The following is a 27,946-nucleotide window of genomic DNA, read 5'->3' as shown; positions in this document are numbered from 1 at the left end:
ATTATTTTTTTATTTTTGAATTGAATTACAGAAAAGTTACATTTTTATTTAATTTCAAAATGGCTTTAATTATAGTTATGTTAACTTCATGAACCAAGTACAAATACATCAAAAGGAAAAGGAAGTAAAATAACCTTTTAATACTACTCATTAAGCTACTAGACTGACGTAATTAAAGCATGTTTGGAATTGTAACAGCTGAAATCAATAATACCAGTATAAAAAAATCAGTATTCTGTAACCTGAGGGCCTCATTAAGTGAAGGTGGGGGCCGCATGTGGCCCCCGGGCCGCCAGTTGCCCATGTATGGCCTAGGTGCCCAGACGGTTGAGCTAACCGCCCGGGCCAAGGTGAACAATCCCTTTAATGGGTTAATCCATCCACATGAAGCTGGGCTCAGGCCACGGTTGATCACGGGCCTTACTGGGATCCACAGTGTCAAAGGTGAGAACGGGGGAAATGGGATGTGGCGATGCTAGGGACAGTCGTGCAGCCAGGAGCCCCATTCTAACACAGCTGTTAGTATCTCCACCCTGGAGAATCCCAGCCATGATACCACCGGCAAGACTGAGGACACAAGAGGGACGGCGGATCGTCTTACTTCACAGGAAATGCATTACAATTTACAATTTAGGCATTTAGCAGACGCTCTTAATCCAGAGCGACTTACATTAAGCAATAACAAAAAAGCATGGCATACATCACATAATATAAAAAGTAGTTATCATGAAACATGCGTAAGCTAAGAACGTAACAGTGGAGTATCTATGTAAACTATACATACTATACTATATATTATACATGTGTACTATAAAGTGCTATGACTACATAAAATGCAATTCTGGTGCTGTCTACGTAACATGCTATAAGTCTGTTTCAAATACTATCTAAGTCTACATAAAGTGCTATCTAAGGGGCTAGGCCATGGTGGAGTCTGTAGAGGTGGGTTTTCAGACTACGGCGGAAGATTGGGAGTGAGGCTGCAGTTCTGATTGTGATGGGAAGTGCATTCCATAGTTTTGGAGCCAGAAGGGAGAAGAGTTTGGGACGCGTGGAGCGTCATTGACAAGAGGAAATGTTACTGATTGGTATGACATAATAATAGGGGGACATTCTGCAGAAATAGGTGAACATTCGGCAAAAATAGCAGATTTAAAAGCTCACACTGCGTCACATTGCAACGGGGGGGAAATGGCTAAGGTTGACAACTACATTGAAAATCAAATAAGCGACACCCGGCCGGGCATCCCTCATTTAACCCATTCTGGACGAGAACCCCTTTTGATGTTAAGCATAATGTTATACTTTAGCTATTTCTGAAAAATCGTGAAAATGTGGTGCAAATCTTTGAATATATATTCTTTCAGAGCAAATGTTTTTAACTCATATCTTTGCTTCTGGGGGGTCCCTGGAACAACATATTTTCAGATGGGGTCGGCGGCCGAATGCATATAATTCTAGGGGTTCTTGACATGAAATAGTTTGAGCACCACTGACATAGAAACATAGGTTTTTCAGAAAACCGTCATGATTTAGAAGACATTTTGTAGAATCTGGTCTCAGGTCTAAATGGGTTAAAAAATAAATAATTATATGAACCCCAGCAAGCATCCATATTCTGGGGAGAACATTAGTCAAAAATAACAGATCTAAAAGCTCACAACGCAACACATTGTGCACTTGTAGATACTTTTGGCAGATTTGGTGTAGACTGAAAAAGCCATCCAAGAAGGCTACAGAGACAACCAGGTCTAGAGTCTATACAATCTGTATTATAGTATGTATGTAGGCTATAATATAGCCCACATATTAGCAGGAGCTGTTTAAACATGTAAGATGTGTCATTGATTGATTCCCAAAAATAAGGAACAAAGCGTGTCCTTCATCAGTTCAATAAGGGACACTGTCTTTCTTTTAGTTTCCAAATAAGGGATGATGTTTTATTTCAAGGGGCGGCTGGAACACCCTGCCCTCGGGGGACCCCGGTCAACAAAGTACAGTACAGCAGTGGTTCCCAAAGTGGGGTCCGGGGACCCCCAGGGGTACCTGAGGGAGTTCCAGGGGGGACCCAGCTAAATGATAATTTGTAACCAAATGGACCCTTATGGGTCTGTAACTCAGAGAGTGTACAAATGGAACCAAATGGACCCGTCAGGGTCTCAGAGTTAAATTAACAGTGGTTTTACAATATAAATTGGGGGTCCCAGAGATAGAAATGCCATTAAATCGGGGATCCGTGGCATAATGCGTGTGAAACTGGGGGGTCCATGAAATTAATATGTTTCGGAATCACTGCTGGAGCTGTAAAAATCCTCCCTTATCGGGGTCACTGGCATATGTTCTCAAATGGGGGGTCCGTGGCCTAATAAATGTTGATTTGGGGGTCCTTGACATGAAAAAGTTTGGGAACCACTGCAGTACAGTATATGGAGTTTAAGTGGTTAGAGAGAGCGTAAATGAATGCAGAGAAAGGAAGGTGATGGTGAGGAGAATGGCAGCACCTGTCACCTGCTCCCGAGACGTTCACGGTTTCTTCTGTGTCCACATGCAACGATGGGTAATGCACAGCACACAGTCGACCCCTCTGGAAACACACACCATGCATCTTCATCAGCATCAGGCATACATGTGTGTACATTAATGAATGTGAATGTAATGTATGAATGTAACTGAGAAACTGTATACTTATAGTTAGTTTCAGGCGTGTGCTGCAGATTCAAAATGAACATATAGAAAATGAATAAAATCCGCACTCTCAGTCGAGTAAGAGTCTTTGTTTAATGGTGATAGTGCTCCGCAGCAGCAGTCATACCAGACAGACAAACGCGTTTCGGCACGCAGGCCTTCGTCAGTGTCAAAATTGGCAGTATAGCTACTGCCAATTTTGACGAAGGCCTGCGCGCCGAAACGCGTTTGTCTGTCTGGTATGACTGCTGCTGCGGAGCACTATCACCATTAAACAAAGACTCTTACTCGACTGGAAGTGCGGATTTTATTCATTTTCAAACTGTATAATTATCTCACACACTCTCACACTCTATATTCTCTGTATACTGTATACACACAATGTATATATAAAGACTTATTTTTGGGCTTTTTATGCCAGGAAATGGGGAGAGACATATGCGCAGAGTTACATACAGCAAAGGCCGTCGGGATCGGGACTCAAACCTGTGACGCGCTGTCAGGCCAAGACGTCCCGGGGGCGAGAAAACAACAGAGCTTCTTAATCCGGCACAGTTAAAAGAAGCAGGAGTTAAACTATTAATCCGGTGTCCGTGAGGTCAGATGTAGAGTCGCTGGCCGGCTCCTATAGATCTAGATGATGATCGAGTCTTCTCCGTGACACGCGCCATATATGGAGCGTGTCTTGAGTGTACAGGGTTTGATGACGTCAGATCAAGATATGGAATGTCAGAACAGGTCAGTTCCATATATGGAGATCTAAGGGTTTGATGAGGTGAGATCAACATATGGAACTATACTGGCCATATTAGCGTGTCTTGAGTGTACATGGTTTGATGTGTTGTAGTACTCAATTGTCTCAAGTCCAGTCTCGAGTCCACATTTTCATTGACTCTAGCTGTCTCGTCTTGGTCTCGCCCTTCAGTTTACTTGTACTTGACTCGGTCTTGGACCCACTGACTCGGGACTATTCCCCCACCGAGTCCACTCAAGTCGCAAGACGTGAAGACGAGTCACTACAATGCAAATGAATAATAAAGGAATAAACGTAACCGCTAGGAACATCCCTAGTTTCTGGTAATGTCCGGCGATGACCCCTGTTTGTGACATTTACACAGTGACAATACACATTTTCACACATGCATACTTTACTTTTTGAATAGTTCATTGTAGTAGGCCGTGCATAAAATGTAACTGACCATGCTGTAGTTAGTAGGCTATATCTAATTGTAGTGTTTCAGATCAAGATTGTTTTCTGTACCTAACACACACACACACACACACACACACACACACACACACACACACACACACACACACACACACACACACACACACACACACACAATACACTGCATCAACAAAGACAACAATTCCCATCATTCATGCTAGGATACTTCAACCCTTACCTTGTTGTGTTTCCTTGGCTGTAGGTTGACAGACCCAGTGTCACCGTGCTCCCCACACACCAACACACCCTGGGCCCCCAGCGTCACCACCAGACAATGTAGATGCTCCAGCAGGGGGCGGGAGAGAGCCAGAGCACAGCTCAGTACTTCCTCCAAGGAGTTTGGCAGCACTGCCAGCCCCAAAGCAAGAACACATCCTCATCAGAGTATATAACTGACTAACTACATAGTATCTACTTAACAGTGAATACATGGTGTGTGTGTGTGTGTGTGTGTGCGTGCGTGCGTGCGTGCGTGCGTGCGTGCGTGCGTGCGTGCGTGCGTGCATGCATGCGTGTCTGTCTGTGTGTACACGCGTGCGTGAGTGTATGAAACTAGTGAGTCTCGATATGTTTGCTCCCAGTCCTTTCTTTATTTTAAACCAAAACGTTTCACCCATCAGGGCTTAATTTCTCCCTCCTCACTTTCTGTTTCTGAACTTGAGAAAGCCCTGATGGGGTTAAAATAAAGAAAAGACTGGGAGCAAACATATCGTGTGCAGACATTGCCTTTTTTCTTTCTTCATTTGATCATTTTTGGGTCTAAAAACGGTGGGGATGTGCATCTTATTCCTTTTTTACTAGTGAGTGCCGTACCACCATCACCTAGCTTTCGGAGTACATCTCGACTCAAGTATTAATTACCGTCAGGGGTTGGGAGCCCCAGGGTCCTGTTCATTGTACACAACTCTGCCAGGTTAGGGGATGTGTACGACAGAGACTTCCAGGCCTCTGACAGGAAAGGCTTGCAGGCCTTATCACTATCAGTAGGCTCATACCAAACTGAAACACACCAATGACATCACATCAAAAACCGTATCAATGAAAACTACTGTTCAGACTCAGCATTTGGGCGTTCTGCTTTTTAACGATTACCATTCATTCCATGCTTCTGGGCAATGGAACACACATAGTTGATGGTGGAGACGGGGATGTTCCCGTCCAGACACACAAGAAAGGCTGATGAAAGCTGTGTCTCGAACTGCGACACCTGGAGGAAGACATGTTAACGGTACACATTAAAACCCATTTTGGGCGGGAACCCCTTTTGGTGTTAGCATTATGTTATGCTTTAGCTATTGAAAAATAGCAGATCTACAAGCTCATAGCGCGCCACCGAGTGGCGCGCTACGAGCTTGTAGGTCTGCCATTTTTGAAAAATCGAAGAAGGACTGACATAGAAACATAGCTTTTTCAGAAAACTGTCAGGATGTAGAAGACATTTTTAGAATCTGATCGCAGGTCAAAATGGGTTAAGGAAATACATTGTTCAGCTCAGAGATTGAGAGCAATTGAAACACAAATATAGGTCGCCTTTTCCTTATCACTGCACTCACATACTGCTCCGTGATACACTGATGAATGTCCATGTCACCCAGGCCCAGACTCAGCTCGCCACTCTCAGTGATAACAGCGCAGTAAGTGGCAGTCCGTTGCTCCTGGAGTCTGGCCACGCCATTAGTGTTCTTACACAAATAAAGAATGAACAGAGTTTAAATAAATAAAAAGTAAAAGGGATTGATAATGTTTCTTGGTTACAATAAATAAACACCAGATTATACGGTCACATACATACCATGTGTTTACAGTGGTTCAGAACAGCCTCACTATGGGAGTCAGTCCCAATGGCAGAGATGAACAGGGCTTTGTGGCCGAGTCGGCTCAGAGAGTCTTGAAGTAAAACATTACCAAGGGAATGAAATTATCTATCAAAGGTAATAGAGCATGCACCTCCACTCTAGCCCAGGTGCTGTACAAAAGGCAGTACAAGAGGAGAAAATAGAGTCTGCAACACTGGTATGAAAACTCAGCTACACTGCTTTATTTGAATCAACGTTTCGATCCCTTAGGATCTTCTTCAGGAATCAGGAATTCAGGAATTCCTGAAGAAGATCCTAAGGGATCGAAACGTTGATTCATACCAGTGTTGCGGACTCTATTTTCTCCTAATGAAATGATCTATATCACCTTATTGATAGGAAAAATGCCACAGATATGATCAGATGCGGTCTTACCAGCAATGTTACGTCCTACACCACCAAACGACTGACAGACACTTCCTGGATTAGTCTGCCCAAACTGCAAACAGATCATTTGGATCAACTTGGCCCACCGGTATATATATCATCTGTTTGTATTGTAGATAATATCATGTTGTGTTTCTAACAGGCAGGAACTTTGCATCTCCATATTTCAACTTTTGACGTTATTATTTTTCATAAATGGATGACCTGTTTTAGTCATTTTTAGTCTTATGACAGTATCGCGCAAAAGTTAAAGTTATTAGCTATTTTTCCAAAACGGGAATGCCAAATTGAAAGTGTGTCTGTGTGTACTATAAATATTTAACCAATGAAAAGTGTTAGCAAGAGCATTTGACAAAATAATAAATACATTGGATCCAAATTGGAACACAGATAATATTTTACGTTTCCTGAAATCCTTTTTTTTTTTAGATACAAGGTTTCTGCCCGACAGCAACGATATGAACGTAAGCTTTTACTCACCAAAAGCTTCTCTGTTTTTCCTTTGGCAATGAAGTCCACGTTTATTCCTCCTATGACAACCTGTGACAATTCAACAGGTTGTTGTCTTGTGCATTACAGTAAGCAAAATATACATGGATGTAGGCCAGTGGTTCCCAAAGTGGGGTCCGGGGACCCCCAGGGGTCCTTCAGGGAGTTCCAGGGGGGACCCAGCTAGATGATGGTTTGTAACCAAATAGACCCTTATGGGTCTGTAACTCAGAGAGTGTACAAATGGAACCAAATGGACCCGAACGGGTCCATTTGGTTCCATTTGTATGCTCTCAGAGTTAAATTAGCATTGATTTTACAATATAAATTGGGGGTCCCAGAGATAGAAATGCTATTAGATAGGGGTCCGTCGACTAATGCATGTCAAACTGGGGGTCTTTGAAATTAAACAGGTTGAAAATCACTGCTAGAGAAAAATCTTCTCTTATGGGGGTCCCTGGCATATCTTTTCAAATGGGGGTCCACGGGCTAATTAGAGTCAATTTGGGGGTCCTTGACATGAAAAAGTTTGGGAACCACTGATGTAGGCTACACAAGATGTACATATCTCTCGATTTGATTGTGAACCTTGCGCCTTTCGTTCAAGCATTCAATGTTCATGTGGATTATTCATACTTACAATATTTGAATGGGAGTCTGAAGCGTACTTTTGGCAGGAGGGAGCAGGGTGCCTTAGCTTGTCGCCATTCATTAGTTTTGATAGTGCACAGGCTATCTGGCTGCCCACCTTTGCATTATTATGAATAAGTGCTATGTCTTTGAACGGGACAGGTTAAGGTTAAAGTCATCAGTTGCAAGTTAGATCAATGTTATTGAGGCCATCAGGAGCTAACATTGTCAGCCCTCCTCTCACAATATGCAATGTTACACACAAACACCTGTGTTGATGTGTCATTACTGTGTATTGTTCATGGATTATTGTATCTTTGGCTCTGCTCTGGGGGGTTGTTGATATCAGAGCTGTGTCTTGGTGCACAGATAATCAGAGATATCAATGTGATATCAGACCTGTGTCTCGGAACGCAGATCATCTGATATCACATGAGCAGAGCCACACCGCCATACTAACATGCAATAGCTTTGCAATAAATGGTCTATGGTCAATCTGAGCTGAAGTGTCTCAATTAATTGTTATTATATAGTTTGGGAAGTAGGAAATAAAGGCAGAGAAGGACATGCAACACAGGCCTTAGATCATCCAGAATTAATTTTGTGATTATGTGTGGTCGACAACACAAAACGCAGGCTGTTTATGACTCTGAAAGAAAGATGTACTCATTTTCTCTGATCAAGATGTAAGAAGGATACTGGCATGAAGGGACTTTCCTTCAGTGAGCTCATTGACCTTTTGAAGAATGAATGGCGTCACATCTCTTCCTGTGATACCTTTAACACTGCATGGAGGAAATGAATGAGACAAATGATCTACAGTGCTTGGTTCATTTATTGTGACCAGTGACCACATGATCTCTTTCTCAGGCTGTTATCTTTAAGTCAGGAAATGGCAGTTGAAAAATATGAAAAACCAATGGAAGATATTTAAATCCCTTTTTTTAATGAATTTCCTCAGCAGTACTCGGCTTGCCTCTATTCCCTACCTAAAATTGTACTTAATTACAGTACTTGAGTAAATGTACTTAGTTACTAATTTACACCACTGCTCACCTGGCCTCAGCGACAGCGATCTGTATGGCTTCCTCCATCTGCTGGCCAGTGGCTGCGTGCTGCTCTGGGATGGGCACCGCGAGCAAGATACCACTCTGGAGACCCAGAGACAGAGAGCCAGCTGAACAACACAACACAGAGACATTGAATAAAGTAGCTTCACAGAGAGGACACTCTGGAGACCCAGAGACAGAGAGCCAGCTGAACAACAAAACACAGAGACATTGAATAGAGACCACTCTGGAGACCCAGAGACAGAGAGCCAGCTGAACAACACAACACAGAGACATTGAATAAAGTAGCTTCACAGAGAGGACACTCTGGAGACCCAGAGACAGAGAGCCAGCTGAACAACACAACACAGAGACATTGAATAAAGTAGCTTCACAGAGAGACCACTCTGGAGACCCAGAGACAGAGAGCCAGCTGAACAACACAACACAGAGACATTGAATAAAGACCACTCTGGAGACCCAGAGACAGAGATCCAGCTGAACAACACAACACAGAGACATTGAATAAAGACCACTCTGGAGACCCAGAGACAGAGAGCCAGCTGAACAACACAACACAGAGACATTGAATAAAGAGACCACTCTGGAGACCCAGAGACAGAGAGCCAGCTGAACAACACAACACAACACAACACAGAGACATTGAATAAAGTAGCTTCAAGAGACCACTCTGGAGACCCAGAGACAGAGAGCCAGCTGAACAACACAACAACACAGAGACATTGAATAAAGTAGCTTCACAGAGACCACTCTGGAGACCCAGAGACAGAGAGCCAGCTGAACAACACAACACAGAGACATTAAGCAAGAGACCACTCTGGAGACCCAGAGACAGAGAGCCAGCTGAACAACACAACACAGAGACATTGAATAAAGTAGCTTCACAGAGAGGACACGCTTCATTATTTAGGTATATGAAATGAGAACCAGAAGCAGCCCTGTGGTTTCATTTGAGGTAAAGAAAATGAATCACCCTGCCGTCAGCAATGTGCGGCAGCAGGGTAATCAGTATTATCACAGTATTCTCACGATGGGTTTTACCCCCACAATATTGCTCAGTTCACAGCTCATTGGACATGATAGTTGTCATTTAATGATAATCACCTGATGCTGTATAAGGTCACATTCACACCAGAAAGCTTTGCTGCTATTAAAACGAATCCTGCTGCGCATTGTCAGAAAGTGCACTTCGTTTGGCAGCTAGGTGTGAAGGCTCATTCGAATCCTAATGCGTATCAAAGAACCGCATTCTACTCCGAGCAAGTCCCAGATGGCACGACACATGCACGTTATGAGTATAATTTTATCACCATAGATTTCACTGTGTAGGCTAGTTTATGAATGGAACACATTGATAAAGGTCCCCCCTGCTGCGTTTCCAATTGCTGAGGAATGCGGATGACAGTGTTAAGGCAAACCGCAGCAAATTAAATATGCAAGAATCCCAAATTGTCCGCCCATTCGCATCGAGTCTACCGAAGTATTAGGTGACCTAAGTGTCCAAGATAATTTCCTCCTGGGACAAAATAGTTTAGCCAATAAGTCCTATATTTTACACTTACGTAGGATATTTGAAAATACCCAATATACAACCTTACAAGCTTGTAGATGTTATTTAAATAATGTGCAACTCTTGGCCTATAATAACATGCCCAACATAGGGAACCCTGGCCTAACCCTATGATAACCCTAACCCTATAATAACATGCCCAACATAGGGAACCCTAACCCTATAATAACCCTAAACCTATAATAACATGCCCAACATAGGGACCCTAACCCTAACCCTATAATAACATGCCCAACATAGGGAAGCCAGATTTAATGTGGTTAAAGTAAGTCATTTTATTACAAACAAAGTGCTGTTTGCCACCAAGACGTCTGAGACAGAATACTATGAACAGCAATCGCTCCTTTCCTGTCCTTGATTTTCATGAAACTTGGTATAGGAATGATCTGTAGTCTAGATAAGTGGAAACAACATGCACACCAAATTGCTTTTTCTCTCTTGTGGTACTGTAGTGTTGCAAGGAATAAAAATAATAATGCAAACTTCAAAGAAGAAATTAAATCCCTTGCACACTGCATGGTTAACTCTGTCATTGAAATGTATTATTTAAACACATTAAAGTGTCGCTTGTAAGGACCTTTCAGAAAATGAAGGTATTTTAAATACATTTCAATTCAGAGGAAACCAATGTACAGTTGAAAAGGTCAAAGTCTCAATTGACAAGGTCAAGGTGAAAATGAATCGATCAAGCAAGCAAGGTGTTGCATAGCAGGTATCATTAATTATACTCGTATAAGTTAAAGGCATATTCAGTGATTTCACTTAATTCAAAAATCACTTATTTTTTTGTTTTGTTGTGATAATCCTCCCTGCTATAGAGTGTGCTGACCATATAATGAGTTCCTCCCAGTCCCCAGTTAACCCCTGGGGGTAAAAAAACCTAAGGTTTCGTTTTTGGCTAGGTGGCCCAGCTTTCATCCAATCAGAATAGAGAGGGGCCTTCCGCCAATCATGATTGAGCGGGGGCGGGCCTTGGTGTGTGTGCTGTTGGTCTGTCGTGTGTCCCCCCACTGTAGTGCATGCATGTGCACATCTTGTTATCGGGGCGGACCGGGTTTTTTTCCAAATCACCCAAATCACTGAATGCTCCTTTAAGTTGCTGTTTCTTCACATGGGTGTCAAAAGTCACAAGGACATTGATCTACCAATGAGTTCCGCCGCTTCCTCAGCATTGCAGACGTGGTATGGGGAAGAGAATCCACTTTGTGGGGAAAAGAATGCTGGGAAATTCTTTGACGGTCCATAAGTGGCCACACACACACCCTGGGTCTCCTGATAAAAGACACATGACAGGAGATGTTATCAGTTCTTCCACCGTCTAATAAATGTCATGTACAGCAGTGGTTCCCAAACTTTTTCATGTCAAGGACCCCCAAATCAACATTTATTAGGCCACGGACCCCCCATTTGAAAACATATGCCAGTGACCCCGATAAGGGAGGATTTTACGGCTCTAGCAGTGATTCCGAAACGTATTAATTTCAAGGACCCTCAGTTTCACACGCATTATGCCACGGATCCCTGATTTAATGGCATTTCTATCTCTGGTACCCCAATTTATATTGTAAAACCACTGTTAATTTAACTCTGAGAGTGTCGGTTCCATTTGTACACTCTCTGAGTTACAGACCCATAAGCGTCCATTTGGTTACAAATTATCATTTAGCTGGGTCCCCCCTGGAACTCCCTCAAGCACCCCTGGGGAACCACTGATATACAGGATAATGATAATGGTATAGCAGGCAACAATGTACAGTCAATGTTAACAAAAATACGTATCAACCAAATGAACAATTTGCAGCCAAAAGTAGATGGACTGATGGACCAAAGGGAAATTCGGTTATCATAGCAGAATTTTCCTTAGTATCAATAAAGGTCCATCCAACTCCATTGTTCTTGCACATTAACCCATTTTGGGCGGGAACCCCTTTTGGTGTTAGCATTATGTTATGCTTTAGCTATTGAAAAATAGCAGATCTACAAGCTCATAGCGCGCTCTGCTATTTTTGAAAAATCGAAGAACGACTGACATAGAAACATAGCTTTTTCAGAAAACTGTCAGGATGTAGAAGACTTTTTTTTAGAATTTTGATCTCAGGTCAAAATGGGTCAAAAACAGTCGTTTTATACAGTTTTATTCTTACGAGGAACTCCAGGGTGCGGCCAATGTCCAGAATGGACTTCACCCCAGCGGAGACCACTGCAATTGGAGTCCTGCCCAACTCAGTCAGATCTGCACTGATATCCAGACCTGGGGGAATAATGATCATTTACTACATAGAGACATACTGCACTGTAACAAAATGCCTACTGTACAATAATTAGCCAATTCGATCGCATGGATATGGATGTTATGTCCTTGTTCAACTTACTGTTCTCCCCGTCCCTGTGCACTCCTCCAACGCCTCCCGTTACAAAAACATGTATACCAGCTTTGTGAGCTGCAATCATGGTGCCTGACACCGTAGTGCCTCCCGACAGACCCTGAAATAGAATGCATATAGAACCAGGTGTTGAGTTTGACAGCAAATTTTGATTTAGTTTAGTCACTAGTCTTTTGAATACAATTCTATTTAGTGTTAGTCATATGAAATGTTTTAGTTTTATAGTCATATGAAAAGTTTTAGTTTTATAGTCGTATGAAAAGTTTTTGTCTAGTTTTGGTCGATTAAATGTCATAATATTTTAGTTGACTAAATCTATAGTTGATTTTGTCAACAAAAATGTATCTTGGTAGGCCTTGATGGCTGATTTTACACGCTGAAAATATCCCTTCTACAAGCTCACAACACGTCGCAGTGAACTATGTCTTAGTTTTCGTCATCATAGCGTAGTTTTTATTTAGTTGATCAGTGATTTTTCATCATAGTTTTAGTCGATGAAATTAACACTGTAATAGCACGAAGGATACATATGCACTAGAATGCGGCACAAAACACCAGCGGAAATGGGTTGTGGTCGATCCACCACTATGTACAATACATACACGCCTAAAGTCACAAATGCTGCAACAACTGAACATTTGTTCAAAGATTGTTGGAAACTTTATACATCCTCGTATGATAACAGCATCCTAAGGTTAGCAAGGAATATCACCTCTAATACTAAGCATGTGTTGTATGGAGAATATAGGTTGCTACCTTCAGGAAGGAGATATGGTGTACCAGCATACAATAAGGTCAGACTAAAGAGGTCCTTTGTTCACCAGTCGACCTTGAGGCTTAATCAGGAGTTGTAGTAGCCACGGGGTAATCTAAGCGGTGGATATTGCTCTTGTCTTCATGTCTTTATGTATGTAAATTGTCTTGTTCTTTGTGTTATGTCAAATGTGTGTATATGTGTTCTGCATACTTGGCTGCTGGGTCGCAAGACACATTTCAGTGTGAACTGACAATAAAGTACTATATCATAATCATTAACCAATGACTCTCAGGGGTCTATATACTGTAGGCCGCCTTCTTTTTTCTTCCAGCTATAACAAAACATCTTCATTGAAAATAGCAGATCTACAAGCTAAGCTCACAAGGTGTCGCATTGAGTTGTGAGCTTGCAGAGGTGCAAATTCTTTAACAGAAGGTTGACAATAATTATTGCCAAATGTTTTCCTATTTTGACATTCCCAGAATAGGGATGCTAGCTAGGGTTCAAGTTGTTAAAGAGACACACAATTTAATGAGTTGGAGTGTAACCTTGCTAATAGCATACGGCAGATCCCGGCGGGATATCTTGAGGGATGTCTTGCTTCGGGCCAGGTGGTCCAGCTCCTCTGAGGACAGACCCACATGGAGACGCCCCTGAATCACAGCCACTGTGGCTGGGATGGCTCCCTCCGCCCGCACTATGGCCTCCACCTCCTGGGCTGTGCTGAAAGGATATAGGCCACAGTGGTGATTAGGGGTGGGACGATATGGGTACCTCACGATACAATATATATCGCGATATTAGGCCCTCGATAACGATAATATCACGATATTCGATATATTGCGATATATCGATATATTGTATGAAATTTCATCAACGATATATCACGATATCTGCAACTACAAAATACTTATACTTTTCGTGCTCGGACACAAGGAGGGACACACACATAGCTGTCTATAGTGGTTGCACCACTCAAACACAAAATGAATACTCAATAAACTCCCCCTTTGCCTCATACCCTCATTATAATACCTCACAAACACCACCAACTGACCATTATCACTGGTATCATTATAATACCTCACAAACACCATGCACCAACTGACCATTATCACTGGTATCATCATCACTGGTGTCAGTGGACTTGTCCACTGCTGGGGAAATTTTTTGTATTCCCACAAAGCTGTTTGGACAAATCACCATCCAGTAATTCAGTACTTCTGGTTGCTATGGAATCTGAGAGTCGGATTTGCTTTATTTTAGCTGTCATTTCCTCCTTTTTAGTCCTGTACCTGCCTGTAGACCTTCTCGCAATTTGGTGTTGGGGGAATTTCTCATTTGAACTGAGTCAATGGGTCCCTAGACATGAAAAATCAACGAGGTGCTCGTCCGCCATAGTGCCACGAATGGCGCAATGGCCACATCAAATATGGCCGCCATCGGCTATGATGAAAATACAACTTTTTTGTTTCTGGGTGTATTTGCACATGTAATACCTCCATCCTGACTAATTCAGGTATGTGGAATTCATTTCTGATAGTATTTTAACCATTGTGGGTGATATTGACCTTGAAAGGTCATGGTCAAGGTACTTTTGCCATTCCGAAGACCTTGGCCATAACCTGGCCATTGTTAGGATTAAGAACAGGTGCAATAAGTCTAATGCAACTAATTGTGACATTTTCAATTCATTTCTGATACTATTTTGACCATTAAGGATCATCTTGTCATTGAGATATCAATATAAATGTTTTTATTCAATAATTCAATTCCGATTTTTGTCATTACTGTCACTTTTATTGTATTTTTTCCACAATTTGTTTTATTTATAACAAGACATGTTATGACATGACAAAAATATAACAATTATAAATGTCCCCCATAAAATCTAAACAAAAAAAAACAGTGCACCATTGTGTGCATGCAAGTTAGTGTGATGGGTTTTTACTTTTTACATGAGGGGTTTTCCATGGCAAAATATTATGCATGGAACTCCATCAGCACAGCAGCCACATCGTCAAGTGTCACTTCCCTGCACACTTGCATACTGTGAGCAAACTGGGTGGTAAGGGCTTCAGACATTTTGATGGCAGGAGTGTACAAAAGTGCTCCTCCCATCCATGTTCCATTGGCTCTAGTCTTGACTTGGGTTCCTTTGCTGTCTCAAGCAGGTGGCAAGCCCTATGCACCAGAAAAAACCTCGTTGGATGTGACCTCTGATCACACTACTTGTGGGAGGGAGAGCATCAATTTCAGCACTGGCACTGGTATAGCTTTCCACCCTGAGGTCATCAAATGTCTCAGCAGTTGTACTTGACCTGGCCCCCGTCCAGACAAGCACCAAGTACTTCTCTGCCAACGCTGCATCTTGTTCTGTAAAGGTGTCAGTTAGTTAAATATTTTACTGGGTCAGAAGCCATAGCTGCATGTTTGGTCCCCAACTTGCTCATGCAGTCTTCTCCAGTCAGGATATGTGCCTTCATCACTGTCTTTGCTAGTGGTGGTCCAAGACGAGAGACTGCTTGATGCAGTGGAAGCATGCACAGCTTCTCACCAGTGCAATACTGCTGCCAGATCTCCTTCAACCCCAGTGATTGGACGTATGGGGTGTAGTGTAGCAGTAACAGGTGTCTGTATGACAACTCTCTTGCTCTGCTTCACTCGAACAGCCCACTCCACATGCACCACCAATCTGGTGTCAGCCTCCTCAATCCAATTCAAGAGGTGTGGGAACTCTTGCTGGGAGCACCTCATCATCACAGACAACAAAGCTGACAATGATGGTAGCATTACTAAAATGTGCCATAGACTTGATGGCACACCATATCCTGAACTAGCAGCTGGAGATTCCGTTTGTTTTCCTCAGACACCCAGAATTTGTCAAGTTGCTGAGGGATAGTCTCTGTTCATGCCAACAATGTCGATTCCTGTTCTTGAATCTGTGCGTCGCATGCGCACCCCTTCCTTTAGAGACATCTCAATGTAAGAATCGAGTATGATATGGATGAACTCTGGGATGATGTTGACCTGATGATGGTATTGAAGACAGCACCTAAAGTAGGGAATTGTGCTAGTGGCATCTGCTGCATTTTCGCCATGAAGTCTACTACAACATGAGTGGCAAGAGTAGACGTTGGACTCCATTGGGTGAGGTCAAGTTCAGGCTCAATCTCACTGGCAGGTTTTGACTTGTCGACATGAGCTGGAAGGTCACCATCAAGCAGCGGAAATGCTGAGAGCACATCATGAGTAAGTATCTCCTGGATATTCATGCCCCGCTCCTTAGCAATGTCCAAACTACTATGTGTCTCTGCAATGTATTTGGACGAAACTAACTTCTACTCCTTCAGAATGGTTGTTGGTGTCTTCTGTGGTTGCTCGTTGAAATGAAGTATCTTCCGCTTTGGTATGGTTGTGCTCAATGTCTTGGTCTTCCCAACTAACATTTCCTGTCTGTATGAGCAGTACACACGCTCCCCATTTTTAGACAGTTTAGCAAGCGTGCAGCGACCCCTCGGTCAACAGCCTGCTTTGTGAGCAGATTGTGCAGTGTCACAGGCACATTGACCGCTATCGAGTATGGATTCTGACGCTCTAGCACAAAGTCCATCAGCTTCGCCACATTACGATTGAATGTAAGGCTCAGTGCATGTGGGAGATGGCATTCTGTGTCTTTCATGGTGTGGTTGTTGGTGAGAATGTTGGGGACATTGGTGATTGACCCAATCTTGTGGAACAAGAAATTCTGCCACAGAATTTGCATTGTGTGTGGCTCCTACTACATAGTGACCACCTGGACCCTTTGACACTCACTGAATGGTCTGCTCGACCTTCATGTCACCTCCTACAGTGCAGAACCAGCCTGGGTGATCCTGAACAACTCAATGGCCTACAGAGAAGCGCCTGTAGAGCTCAGGATGTGTGAACTCTAGAACCTTTATTTGTTCAAGATACCATGAGCCATGCCAGGTACTTTATGCAGTCACATTCTGCAAAGATTGGCATAGAGTCGTTGATAGTAGCCACATGTAGATTCCAGTTTCCATCTCTTTTGGAGACTACAGCATTCTTGATGATCTTGATGATCCAGCCAAACTCCAAAGAATTGGCATGCCGATGTGGCTGCCGTGCTGCTGGAGTCTCATGCATGTAAAACCCATCACACTAACTGGCATGCACACAATTGTGCACTTTGAGTAAAAGTGTTATTTCATTTTGTGTTATTATTTTGTTTGTATAAAACATTTATTTTCTGCATACTTATATTCTAATTAAAGCACTCAATTCAAATAAAAGTTAAAGAGGGACATTTAGAATTGTTATATTTGTATGTTCATCTATTTTGATATAATAAATAAGACAAATGATTACGAGAAATACAATAAAAGTGAAAGTAAAGACAAAAATCGGAATGGAGTTATTGAATAAAAAGATTTATATTGATACCTCAATGATAAGATGATCCTTAATGGTCAAAACAATATCAGAAATTAATTATAAATGTCAGAATTAGTTGAAATAGACTTATTTTTACTCCTAACAATGGCCAATGTCTTTGGAATAGCTAAATGACCTTGACCATGACCTTACAAGGTCAATATCACCCACAATGATTAAAATAGTATCAGAAATGAATTCCACATGCCTCAATTAGTCAGAATGGAGGTATTACATGTGCAAATACACCCAGAAACAAAAAAGTTGTATTTTCATCATAGCCGATGGTGGCCATATTTGATGTGGCCATTGCGCCATTCGTGGCACTATGGCGGACGAGCACCTCGTTGATATTTCATGTCTAGGGACCCATTGACTCAGTTCAAGTGAGAAATTCCCCCAACACCAAATTGCGAGAAGGTCTACAGGCAGGTACAGGACTATTTCTAAACATGTTGTTCATCACTTCATTATGAACAACATTTCAAAAAATGTCGATATTTGAATAATCGATGTCGATTATTTATCGCGGGAGGACGTATCGATATATATCGCAATATCGATATTTCAGCACACCCCTAGTGGTGATATGATGAGGATGAAGAGGAATGGCTCCCTCCGCCCGCACTATGGCCTCCACCTCCTGTGCTGTGCTGAAAGGATGCGGAGGCCACAGTACAGTGGTGATATGATGAGGATGAAGAAAAATACTATATAGTTTTCCTTGTCGTGCAAATTCAAACAATTGATCCAAACGAGATGATAAGAGAACCTGCACGTGGCCCTATCTGGATGGGAAAAATCCATTATTGCCAGAAAAGGCTGTGCAGTTTTACAAATCACATAATACAACGAGGTGAGTGCGAGAGAGACAGAGAGAGAGAGAGTCATTTATCTTTCCGTTTCCACAAAAATATGGGCATATAGACAATGGGCATATATTTGACATATATGATTCATATGTGATTCATAATATTGTATAATCATATCTAAACGTTGAGTCTGTGACATGTTAATGTTTAATGTTTTTATTTTTTTAACATACAAAATAACTTTAAATTGAACAAGGTTATCTGTTTAGCTGCAATCCAGAGTCAGTTTTTAGCAATGTGAATGAATATAATGTTATAAATCACTGAAGCTACAATGGAATTAAAACACATGTATTATCAGTGCATCAGCGGTGGTATTTATATTGTTTGGGTACCTCAGATTATGTGGATAGGGCATGCCATGGGTAATGATAGTGCTCTCTAGCGCCACCACTGGCCTGTTCTCTGCCACTGCCTGTGACACAGAGGGATGAACTTTCACAAGTCCATCTAAAGAAATAACATTATGGCAAAAAGTGAGAGACATGAAGTGGGGAATATTCATGCAAAATGAGTTTGACAATATAATGGAAAAAAACAGACTGATTTTACAATCTGCCTTTGAGTGAAAACCTTTACCATGCTTGCACAATCTGCTTCGAAATGTTGAAATTCCACATCTCAGAATACACGCAGAGACTCCTTTCAGCATCGTCGGTTCTGACCCTACAAAGTGTCAGAGCATTGAACCAAACACATGCCTTGACAAACATTGTCAGCTGCTCCTTATTATCCAATCAAGCAGTAGATAGTGACACACTGCTGTGCTGTCACATTATGGTAGCTGTTGTAGGAGATCTACATTACCCTTTGGCCTGACTCACACCTTTTGATCTAGCATACAACATTGATGCATGCTAGATGTAAAGAAAGGGTTTGTTTACATCTTGCCCCAATGCATTTCCAATGGAAGTCACATGGTCAACATTTGTGTTGTACGGCTTTCGGCTGTGTTTCGACTGCCCCCCACCCCCTCATACAACACAAATGTTGTGTCAAACCATGTGACTCCCATTGGAAATGCATTGTGAGCTTGCATCAGTCAATAAGTCTCATGCATCAGCTATACATCAATCTGTTGTGAAGGTGTGAGTCAGGCCTTTTACCTAACAGAGTGGTTCTCAAAGTGGGGTCCGGGGTCCTTTTGGGGGGGTACAAAATGAGTTAATATAGCATAAAAAAATCTGTTTTTCAGCTATCAGCTATTTTAAAATAGTAGATCTGCAAGCTCAGCTTGTGAGTTTGTAGATCTGTTTTCAAAACATGTGGAAAAATGTGGAACATGTTTGAAACATTCTAGCACAAATCTTGTGCCCATATGGAGGTCTCTGACAAAAAAAAGAGTAAGACGGTGGTCTGCGGCCAAATTCATGAAACTGAAAATGTTTGAGAACCACTGAGTTAGACATTGTTTTTGAATGCACCGAAATGCATGAAATAACTGAATATCCTATTTTTTTAAAGTTAGAACAACGTACAACACTAGTTGAAGATGAGAAAGTTACCTCGGTTTCTTTCTGGAAAACCAAAATAGTTTTACCAATAAGGCTCCTCGGCTGTACGAAACCCTGCAGTGTGTGTTCTCAGTCTGTCACTGCAAGGCAGAAATCCAACTCAGCCATTGTGAAGATTATTTCTGCTCTACTTAGTTGGGGCACCGTGACCCGTCCACCCCACCCCCATTTCTGGGGGGCAAAGAAAGCCCCCTTTTGAGTCACTCTCAAAAGAACCTGACTCCCACTAACATCCCAGAGTTGTTCACATGTGAAACACTGCTAAGAGAGGTGAGGGTTTTCCATCTCCTTTTAAACCATTTCTGCCTTATTCTTGTTTCTGTTTCATGACATCTATGCACTAAATTGCAAGAATGGATTACAATAGTCATGAGACTGTGGGGACAAGTAGAGGAAATCAACTTCCGTCAAACAACTTCCGTCAATACATCATTCAGTGCAAAACAAAAGCCTTTCATAGGTATTTAGGATTATTATAAAGGCATAAAGTCTTGCAGTCTTGCTACACGTTAACATTTAACACATTTCTCAAAACAACATTTCAATAGGAGGACCTATTGGCCTGCTGATAATTCCCTGACATAAACGTGGTAACTTATTATTGTAATAAATGTGCCGTACGGTGAATTCTAAAAGAAAGTGTCTCCACTAATGCAGATCAGCGCTTACCTTATGAAGTGTGACAAACATGCACTGATACTTTACCCAGGAAACTGAACTTTGACCCCCAACTTTTTGTTTACACAGTCTTAACCTATGGAAGTATTCCCCAATGCCAGTGGCGTGCACAGACATTTAGAGGGGCAGGTGCTCAAGTGAAAAAGGGCACCTTGTGCAGCGCATGGAACCGGCCGGTTGCCTTAATAGTGTGAGATTTATAGATTTTGGGGCATAAATAATATATTAGAAGCTTTTTTTTTATCAAGAATTGATCAATGTCACCATCGTCCACATACTGTACACTGTACAAAAAAATCCTTCAAAAGGGCACATTGCTGTCCAGAGGGCAAGGGCAGGTGGTGCTCTAGCACCCCCTAGTGTCTATCTGTGCACGCCACTGCCCACTGCACTGGGTAAAATCAATTGATGACAAAATAACAACATACATTATGATTAACAGACATAACACAACATCTAGAGGACTCAGAACTGCTAAAGGATCGTATCACACCAGGCAGGCTATGAGCCTTATATGTTTGTGTTCTGTAACTCAGGGGTTCTCAACGTTTTTGGCCAGGGACCCCCGGAAATGATTTGGCAATGTCTCGGGACCCCCGCCCCGCCCCCTCCCGACCCCCAATATAAATGGACTGCTACAATAACCTTAATAATAGAGACAATACACCATAAATATATACTGAAACCAGATATAATCATTAGGGAAGGTGTATGCATGTACTATGTGTACTTATGTAAACTCTTCATTTCCACTTTCTAGCTATTCAGTTGCAGAAAATAATTTGGGGACCCCCCAAAATAGTTTGGCGACCCCCCGAGGGGTCGCGACCCACGGGTTGAGAACCCCTGCTGTAACTCACCAGGCTTAGTGAGCTAAAGTCTGTTCTTCTGTCTTGACATTGTGTCATATGGCCATGGCCGTTGTCATTGTGCGTCATGAGTGGTGGACACTGGACAGTGATGTTACCATCATGGCTGTTGTGAAAGCTGGCTGAGGGACAAGGATGTGTCTCCTCAATAACTGCATGCCGGATTGAAGTCATTCAATTCAATATGGTATGTGTACATTGTGTAGATATATAGAATTTTGTAATGCTTAACATGCTTATTTCTCGCCGCTCTCCCTCTCTCTTCACTGTGGAATGACACAATGATCACATGATATCATTCATCATTAGTTTGAGTGCAGGTGTTAGTGTGCATGTCGCCTACTATGGATGAGCAACACACCACACATGTATGGCCCCTCCATCTTATCCAAGGATCTTTCAATTCATTCTCTGTGCCATTCTATCCCCTAGAGCCTAGAAAGTGCTTAAAGGGACACTTCACCCTTTTAGCAAAAAAATATATGTTAATGACGTTTAGAATATTTAGAACACTTTCCTGGGGGGGGTTTTATGCGTGTAATATGTGGTTTTAGATATTTTAGATTTTACCAGTGAGCCCAGTGTCTCTGATGTCATCGACACTGGGCTCACTTCCTTCCTGGACTACAATTCCCATAATGCTTTGGTGCACTGCTCCTCCTTGTGGATAGGGGGAGGCATAGTTCCTGTATTGTACTGTATTGTATTGTGTTTTTGTATGGACATAGAGTGTTGGGTGCTGCACATATGCACACATGGCATCAACGCATGGTGTTGTGTGCTGGCACACTACACACTCTGTCTTTCTTTTATCTGTATTGTATTGTGTTTTTGTATGGACACAGTGTTGGGTGCTTGCACATATGCACACATGGCATCAACGCATGGTTGATGCAACCTTTTCACTGGTCCTGGAGTTCTGTAATTTACATGTAATTAATACGTTTAAGCATCAATTAATTTATTTCAATTCTTGAGCTGCTTAGCACAAATCTTATTTTTCCACTGAACCGTTGCAAGGCCAGGAAGGCTTGCTTCAAACCGTTCCATTAACAGATTTTTCTTAATTAGTAAACCGCACACCTTGCCATTGCAAATTGTGCACTGCTGGACCTTTGGCTGAATATAAATCTAGCCCTGAGTCTAATTATCGGGACAGGACAGTCTCAATTTAATTGTCTGTCCGTTCACCCACCGCAGTGCTGATACGACAACTGACCAATCACAGCACCAGCTGCTGTCTCCGTGAGCGGCCTCTCTGCAGAAGGAAGTCACCTTGTCAAACACGGGATGGGAACCCAATGACAAACACAATTTGGTGGCCGAGGAGAATGGACTTTTTCTAGGCCCAACCAAACGAGCCGCACCAACGATGCAGGAAACGGCTAGTGGCCTTTGATGGATCACAGAATGGCTGTGAAAGTATGAACCATTCTGTGAACAAGAGGCGAGTATGTCAGCATGCAGCATGTGCCAATGTGCCATAGTTAGTTTATTGACACAAATGTATAAAACATTGGGTCCAAACAATAATAAAAAATCACACCCGTGTGAACTGAGTGGTGTAAGGTCTTATATAGACTGATCAGCTGTGGTCTGACGTAATGTCTGACGTAATGAAATCACACCCGTGTGAACTGAGTGGTGTAAGGTCTTATATAGACTGATCAGCTGTGGTCTGACGTAATGTCTGACGTAATGAAATCACACCCGTGTGAACTGGATGACCGTAGCAACCATGCTCATTTTTTGATACGAACAGACAGACAGACAGACAGACAGACAGACAGACAGACACGTAAACTAACAAAGCCAGTCGTAGGAGTGGTTTACACCACTCAAAAACCCATGAATCAAAAAAAAGGTACAATACATTAAAATATACAATACAGAATACAGAATCCCTTTACAACAGGAGCTTTCTATTGCTCCACAATAGCGCTACGAGCTTGTAGGTCTGCTATTTTTGAAAAATCGAAGAACCACTGACATAGAAACATAGCTTTTTCAGAAAACTGTCAGGATGAAGAAGACATTTTTAGAATCTGATCTCAGGTCAAAATGGGTTAATACATCTACCCTGGCAGTCTATAAATAGAGCTAGTACTACTGCAATACCACATTTGGCCACCAGGAAGGCACATAGCGTTATAAGAGGACTATACCTTTCTCTATTGGACTTGAACACCACCATGTTCACTTGTGGCAGCTGATGGTTATGAATGTAGGATCTAAGACACATCATTTGTGTTTCTGCATTAGACTATTTATACAGAACATAGCTCTGGTCCATAGCTCTAAGCATTAGAGCTATGGACCAGAGCTATACAGAACATAAACTTCAGTAGTTATCTGCAGTACTAGTTAAAATAATATTTCAATACTCTGGAATAGAAGTCACATAATCCTATAGCGTGAGTGTCCGTCTGGCTCAGATGAGACACTGAAAATGTATGCCTGACGATTCCATCCAGATCCAATATACGAGCTGGTACTGTATAAATATTATAATTTTCTGTTTAACCCATTTTGGGCGGGAACCCCTTTTGGTGTTAGCATTATGTTATGCTTTAGCTATTGAAAAATAGCAGATCTAGGTCTGCTATTTTTTTTAAATCGAAGAACCACTGACATAGAAACAGCTTTTTCAGAAAACTGTCAGGATGTAGAAGACATTTTTACAATCTGATCTCACGTCAGAATGGGTTAAATAGTATTGTATGTTGTATATGGGTACAGTAAGGCTCTGGGTACAGTCTTACCTTGCTGATTGAATCCATCTGGTTCCTGATCTTGAAAGTAATGCACACACATCCTTTGATTGCTAGTTTCATACAGAATATAAACTTATTCTCCACATGAACTGAATAAGCCGGCTGTGTGTAACAGGAGACTGTAATGTAACATGTATTGAATCAGATGGTGAATTATCATATTAATATACATACTCTACACGTATACAGTATGTTCCACTGCACATACATGCACTATGAACACACGCTCGCATGCACGCATGCACGCACGCACGCACGCACGCACGCACGCACGCACGCACGCACGCACGCACACGCATGCATGCATGCATAGATACATGCACTGCATACATGCACTGCATCTAATACCCTGGTAAGCAATTACTAGTTACTCTTCTTTCCTGTTGCAGTATTCTTCTGAACATTGCATAAGATTAGGCTGCATAAACATTCAAGGGGTTAGGAACCTATGGGAAAAGGAACTTGAACTACAGTTATGCACACAGGGCCTAGAGAAAACACTCTAGCAGTCAGGTGCTGGCCTGGCCTGTACCACTAGTGCCCACTGCCCACTTCAAACCACCGTGTCATACTACCTGACAGTCAGGTGCTGGCCTGTACCACTAGTGCCCACTGCCCACTTCAAACCACCGTGTCATACTACCTGACAGTCAGGTGCTGCCCTGTACCACTAGTGCCCACTGCCCACTTCAAACCACCGTGTCATATTACCTGACAGTCAGGTGCTGGCCTGTACCACTAGTGCCCACTGCCCACTTCAAACCACCGTGTCATACTACCTGACAGTCAGGTGCTGCCCTGTACCACTAGTGCCCACTGCCCACTTCAAACCACCGTGTCATATTACCTGACAGTCAGGTGCTGGCCTGTACCACTAGTGCCCACTGCCCACTTCAAACAACCGTGTCATACTACCTGACAGTCAGCTGCTGGCCTGGCCTGTACCACTAGTGCCCACTGCCCACTTCAAACCACCGTGTCATACTACCTGACAGTCAGCTGCTGGCCTGGCCTGTACCACTAGTGCCCACTGCCCACTTCAAACCACCGTGTCATACTACCTGACAGTCACTGGAGGGCAGCAGTAGACAAATTTAAATTAGTACGTTTGTAAAATGCATGTTGGCGATTGTAAATAGGTTGACTTCAGGATCCTGTACATTTTTAACCGTACCTACCAAAATTAAATCCATTTCCATATTTTTATGGTTGTTATTAAAACCAAGGTTGATTCATTGTCATTTTACATCCTGAATGTAATGAAGTCTTCTTTAACTACTACAACCCTCTAGTCTTAGTGAAACAGACTGTATGTGGACCGCCTATTTCCGTCTTCATCAAATCTCTTCACCAAAAATAACCGATCTACTCATTTTTGGCTAAAGTTCCCCAGGAATATGGATGCCATTTGAAAATAGCCTATCTACAAGCTCACAGTATGTCACATTGTGATGCATTGTAAGCTGCTGCTGGTGGAGCCTGCAGCACCAGTGAGGGGTATGATGGGTATGGGTGAGGGGTATGATGGGTATGGGTGAGGGGTATGATGGGTATGGGTGAGGGGTATGATGTTGCAAGACCCGAAACCCCGATGACCTTATATACAGTACATATCAATGAGGATACGTCCCAGGTGCATCCATGCAGAGTTTTTTTGTTCTTCTTAACTAATAGCCTAACATCAATGATAGCAGCTGCCATCTACTGTAGGACAGAAGGACAAAACTGCCTAAAGCCCAAACCACACCAAAGGGTCGGGTCGCGACAAACCGTTTTTTAAGGTAAACCACACCAATGCAACTAAACTCCTTGCAATTCAATCTTAAAATCTGTTTTGTCCCAACCCAACCCTTTGGTGTGGGTTGGGCTTAAAGTCCAGCCAAGACAAAGACCATAACTTTATTCACTGTTTGATAATCAACACTTAAAGCCAAATTCCAATACCGCAACTTTTCCCCTAGCGTCCTCCACTCGCTCCTTAGCTCCGCCCCCAGCGAGGAGGAGAGGATTCAATGCGAGGACAGAGTGGTGGAGTGGATTTGCCTCTAGAATCGGAATGTACTACGCTGTCATTTCAAAGCGACGGCACATTCCGCGATCAGTTATGACGTGTATCAATTCAATTAAATTCAAAGGGCTTTATTGGCATGGGAAAACATACGTTTACATTGCCAAGGCAAAAGTGGTGGAACAATACAGTGTAACACAGCTGGATCACTGGAACTCCGAACCCAGAGCCATACAGTCTACAGAATATACAATTCATCATTTTGTGCATGTAACCGAGGCCAATGTGTATGTATTGGTAACATGTGCAACAAGGCTATTTATTCCTGAAATAGTGAATACGCGCCAGGATGCGCACACTTTTATATTAAGGGAATTCCTGACCTGCCCGCATTTTTGCTCGTATAAATCACCCCGCCCTCCCGCCTCCTCGGACAGTCCCTCCTCCGACGGTCTTTGCAAATAACGGACACTATAACAGGAATTATAGGTAGTCTCTCTGACTTACATATTCAGTTCAGTCCACATATAAATAAATACATTTTTGTCACCGTCATTCATAGCAGTCTGTGCATTCAGGCATGCACAGAGAGAAATTAACTATAGTTTTTGAGGTGAGCACAATATAGCCTAATTTATATAGCCTACTTTTATTATGCTTATATCACACAACGCAATAAAGCCAGTGGCTTGTTGTGGTCATTTCACTTTCACATACGTATGTAGGCTATAGATAGGCTACTTTATCATTCTGAAGCTCTATTAATTCAGCGAAAATGTGTCTCTCTTCAACAAACAGCAAAGCGTTTTAGTTTAATGTGTGTGCGTGCATGTGTGTGTTGGGTCAGCGACTCAGCCACAGCGGCCGGCAGCTAGTGGATGGGGGGTAGGGGGGGGGGTGCATAGTATCGGGTTTCAAGCAGTGTTTTCTGTGCCACATGTGGAGGAGGCGGACTTATGTCACTGGTGGAGAAGGAAAAAAACATGTACACGTGATGCGGAAATCCGCCGCGAGGAGACAACATACTCCACCGAGCCTGCACCTGATGTACACTCGCTCTATGCGGTCTCGGAGAGCCCACTCGGCTCCTCCACTCGGCTCCACTCGCCTCCTCGATGGAGCACATTAACAATTGGAACGTTAACCATTTCCGGGTCAAGCTGGAATGACCCCGAGTGATCGAGTGGGAGTGAGCGAGTGGCTGAGATTTTGGGTATTGGAATTTGGTTTAGGAGCCACAATCTGCATTCAAAGATTTTGCTAGAAGCTTTGTCATTGGTCGATTTGCCTGTCTACTTCCTGATTGGTCATTTCTGGAGGGTTTTTTTTCAACCAATGACAAAGCTTCTAGGAAAATCTTTGAATTAATAAAATCTGGGAATACATTTCTTACCAAGAATTTTCTTCACCAACATATCCCACATTGGTTTCTATTCAACCACCCTAGGGGGAATTTTTGACAGCTGCTGCAAGTTGAGGTACCATACAACCATTATAAGTCAAAATGTTAAGTAGCATACGTCAAACTAGGGTGTTTTCATGATTTTGAATCCATTCCAAGCATTAGTTTTGCACGAAAAACACAATAGCCGTCATCACAAATGTGATGAGGTCAGCACATTTGTGTGTTTTTCATGCAAAACGAATGCTTGGAATGAGTTCATAATCATGAAAACCCCCTAGTTTGACCCCTAGACCCCCTAGTTTGGCCATAGACCCCCTAGTTTGGCCA

General features: G+C 42.5%; 1 protein-coding gene across 3 annotated transcripts; it reads right to left on the bottom strand.

Annotated features, from left to right (window-relative positions):
- Nucleotides 1-190: 190 nt before the first annotated feature.
- Nucleotides 191-19,079, bottom strand: LOC306923348 (uncharacterized protein). Of its 3 annotated transcripts, none has more exons than XM_079501401.1 (18): nt 18,951-19,079; nt 18,707-18,821; nt 13,608-13,782; nt 12,291-12,402; nt 12,063-12,169; nt 11,064-11,190; nt 8,335-8,455; nt 7,978-8,063; nt 7,289-7,425; nt 6,640-6,699; nt 6,148-6,211; nt 5,709-5,803; nt 5,470-5,598; nt 5,009-5,123; nt 4,778-4,915; nt 4,095-4,264; nt 2,502-2,584; nt 191-567 (listed from the first exon to the last, which is right to left on the bottom strand). In XM_079501401.1, the coding sequence occupies exons 1-18, from the start codon at nt 19,021-19,023 to the stop codon at nt 372-374; spliced, it is 2,103 nt and encodes a 700-aa protein (XP_079357527.1). In that variant the 5' UTR covers nt 19,024-19,079; the 3' UTR covers nt 191-371. The 3 variants fall into 3 exon arrangements, with proteins under 3 accessions (XP_079357527.1, XP_079357529.1, XP_079357528.1); XM_079501402.1 differs by having other exon boundaries at nt 339-567; nt 2,509-2,584; XM_079501403.1 differs by lacking the exon at nt 18,707-18,821 and having other exon boundaries at nt 18,951-19,054.
- Between the last annotated feature and the right edge of the window lie 8,867 nt (nt 19,080-27,946).

Source organism: Electrona antarctica (assembly GCF_951216825.1).
Source record: "Electrona antarctica genome assembly, chromosome: 5".
Classification (NCBI taxonomy): domain Eukaryota; kingdom Metazoa; phylum Chordata; class Actinopteri; order Myctophiformes; family Myctophidae; genus Electrona; species Electrona antarctica.
Note: the sequence above shows the minus strand (reverse complement) of the source record. Positions and strands in the feature narration are given on the sequence as shown.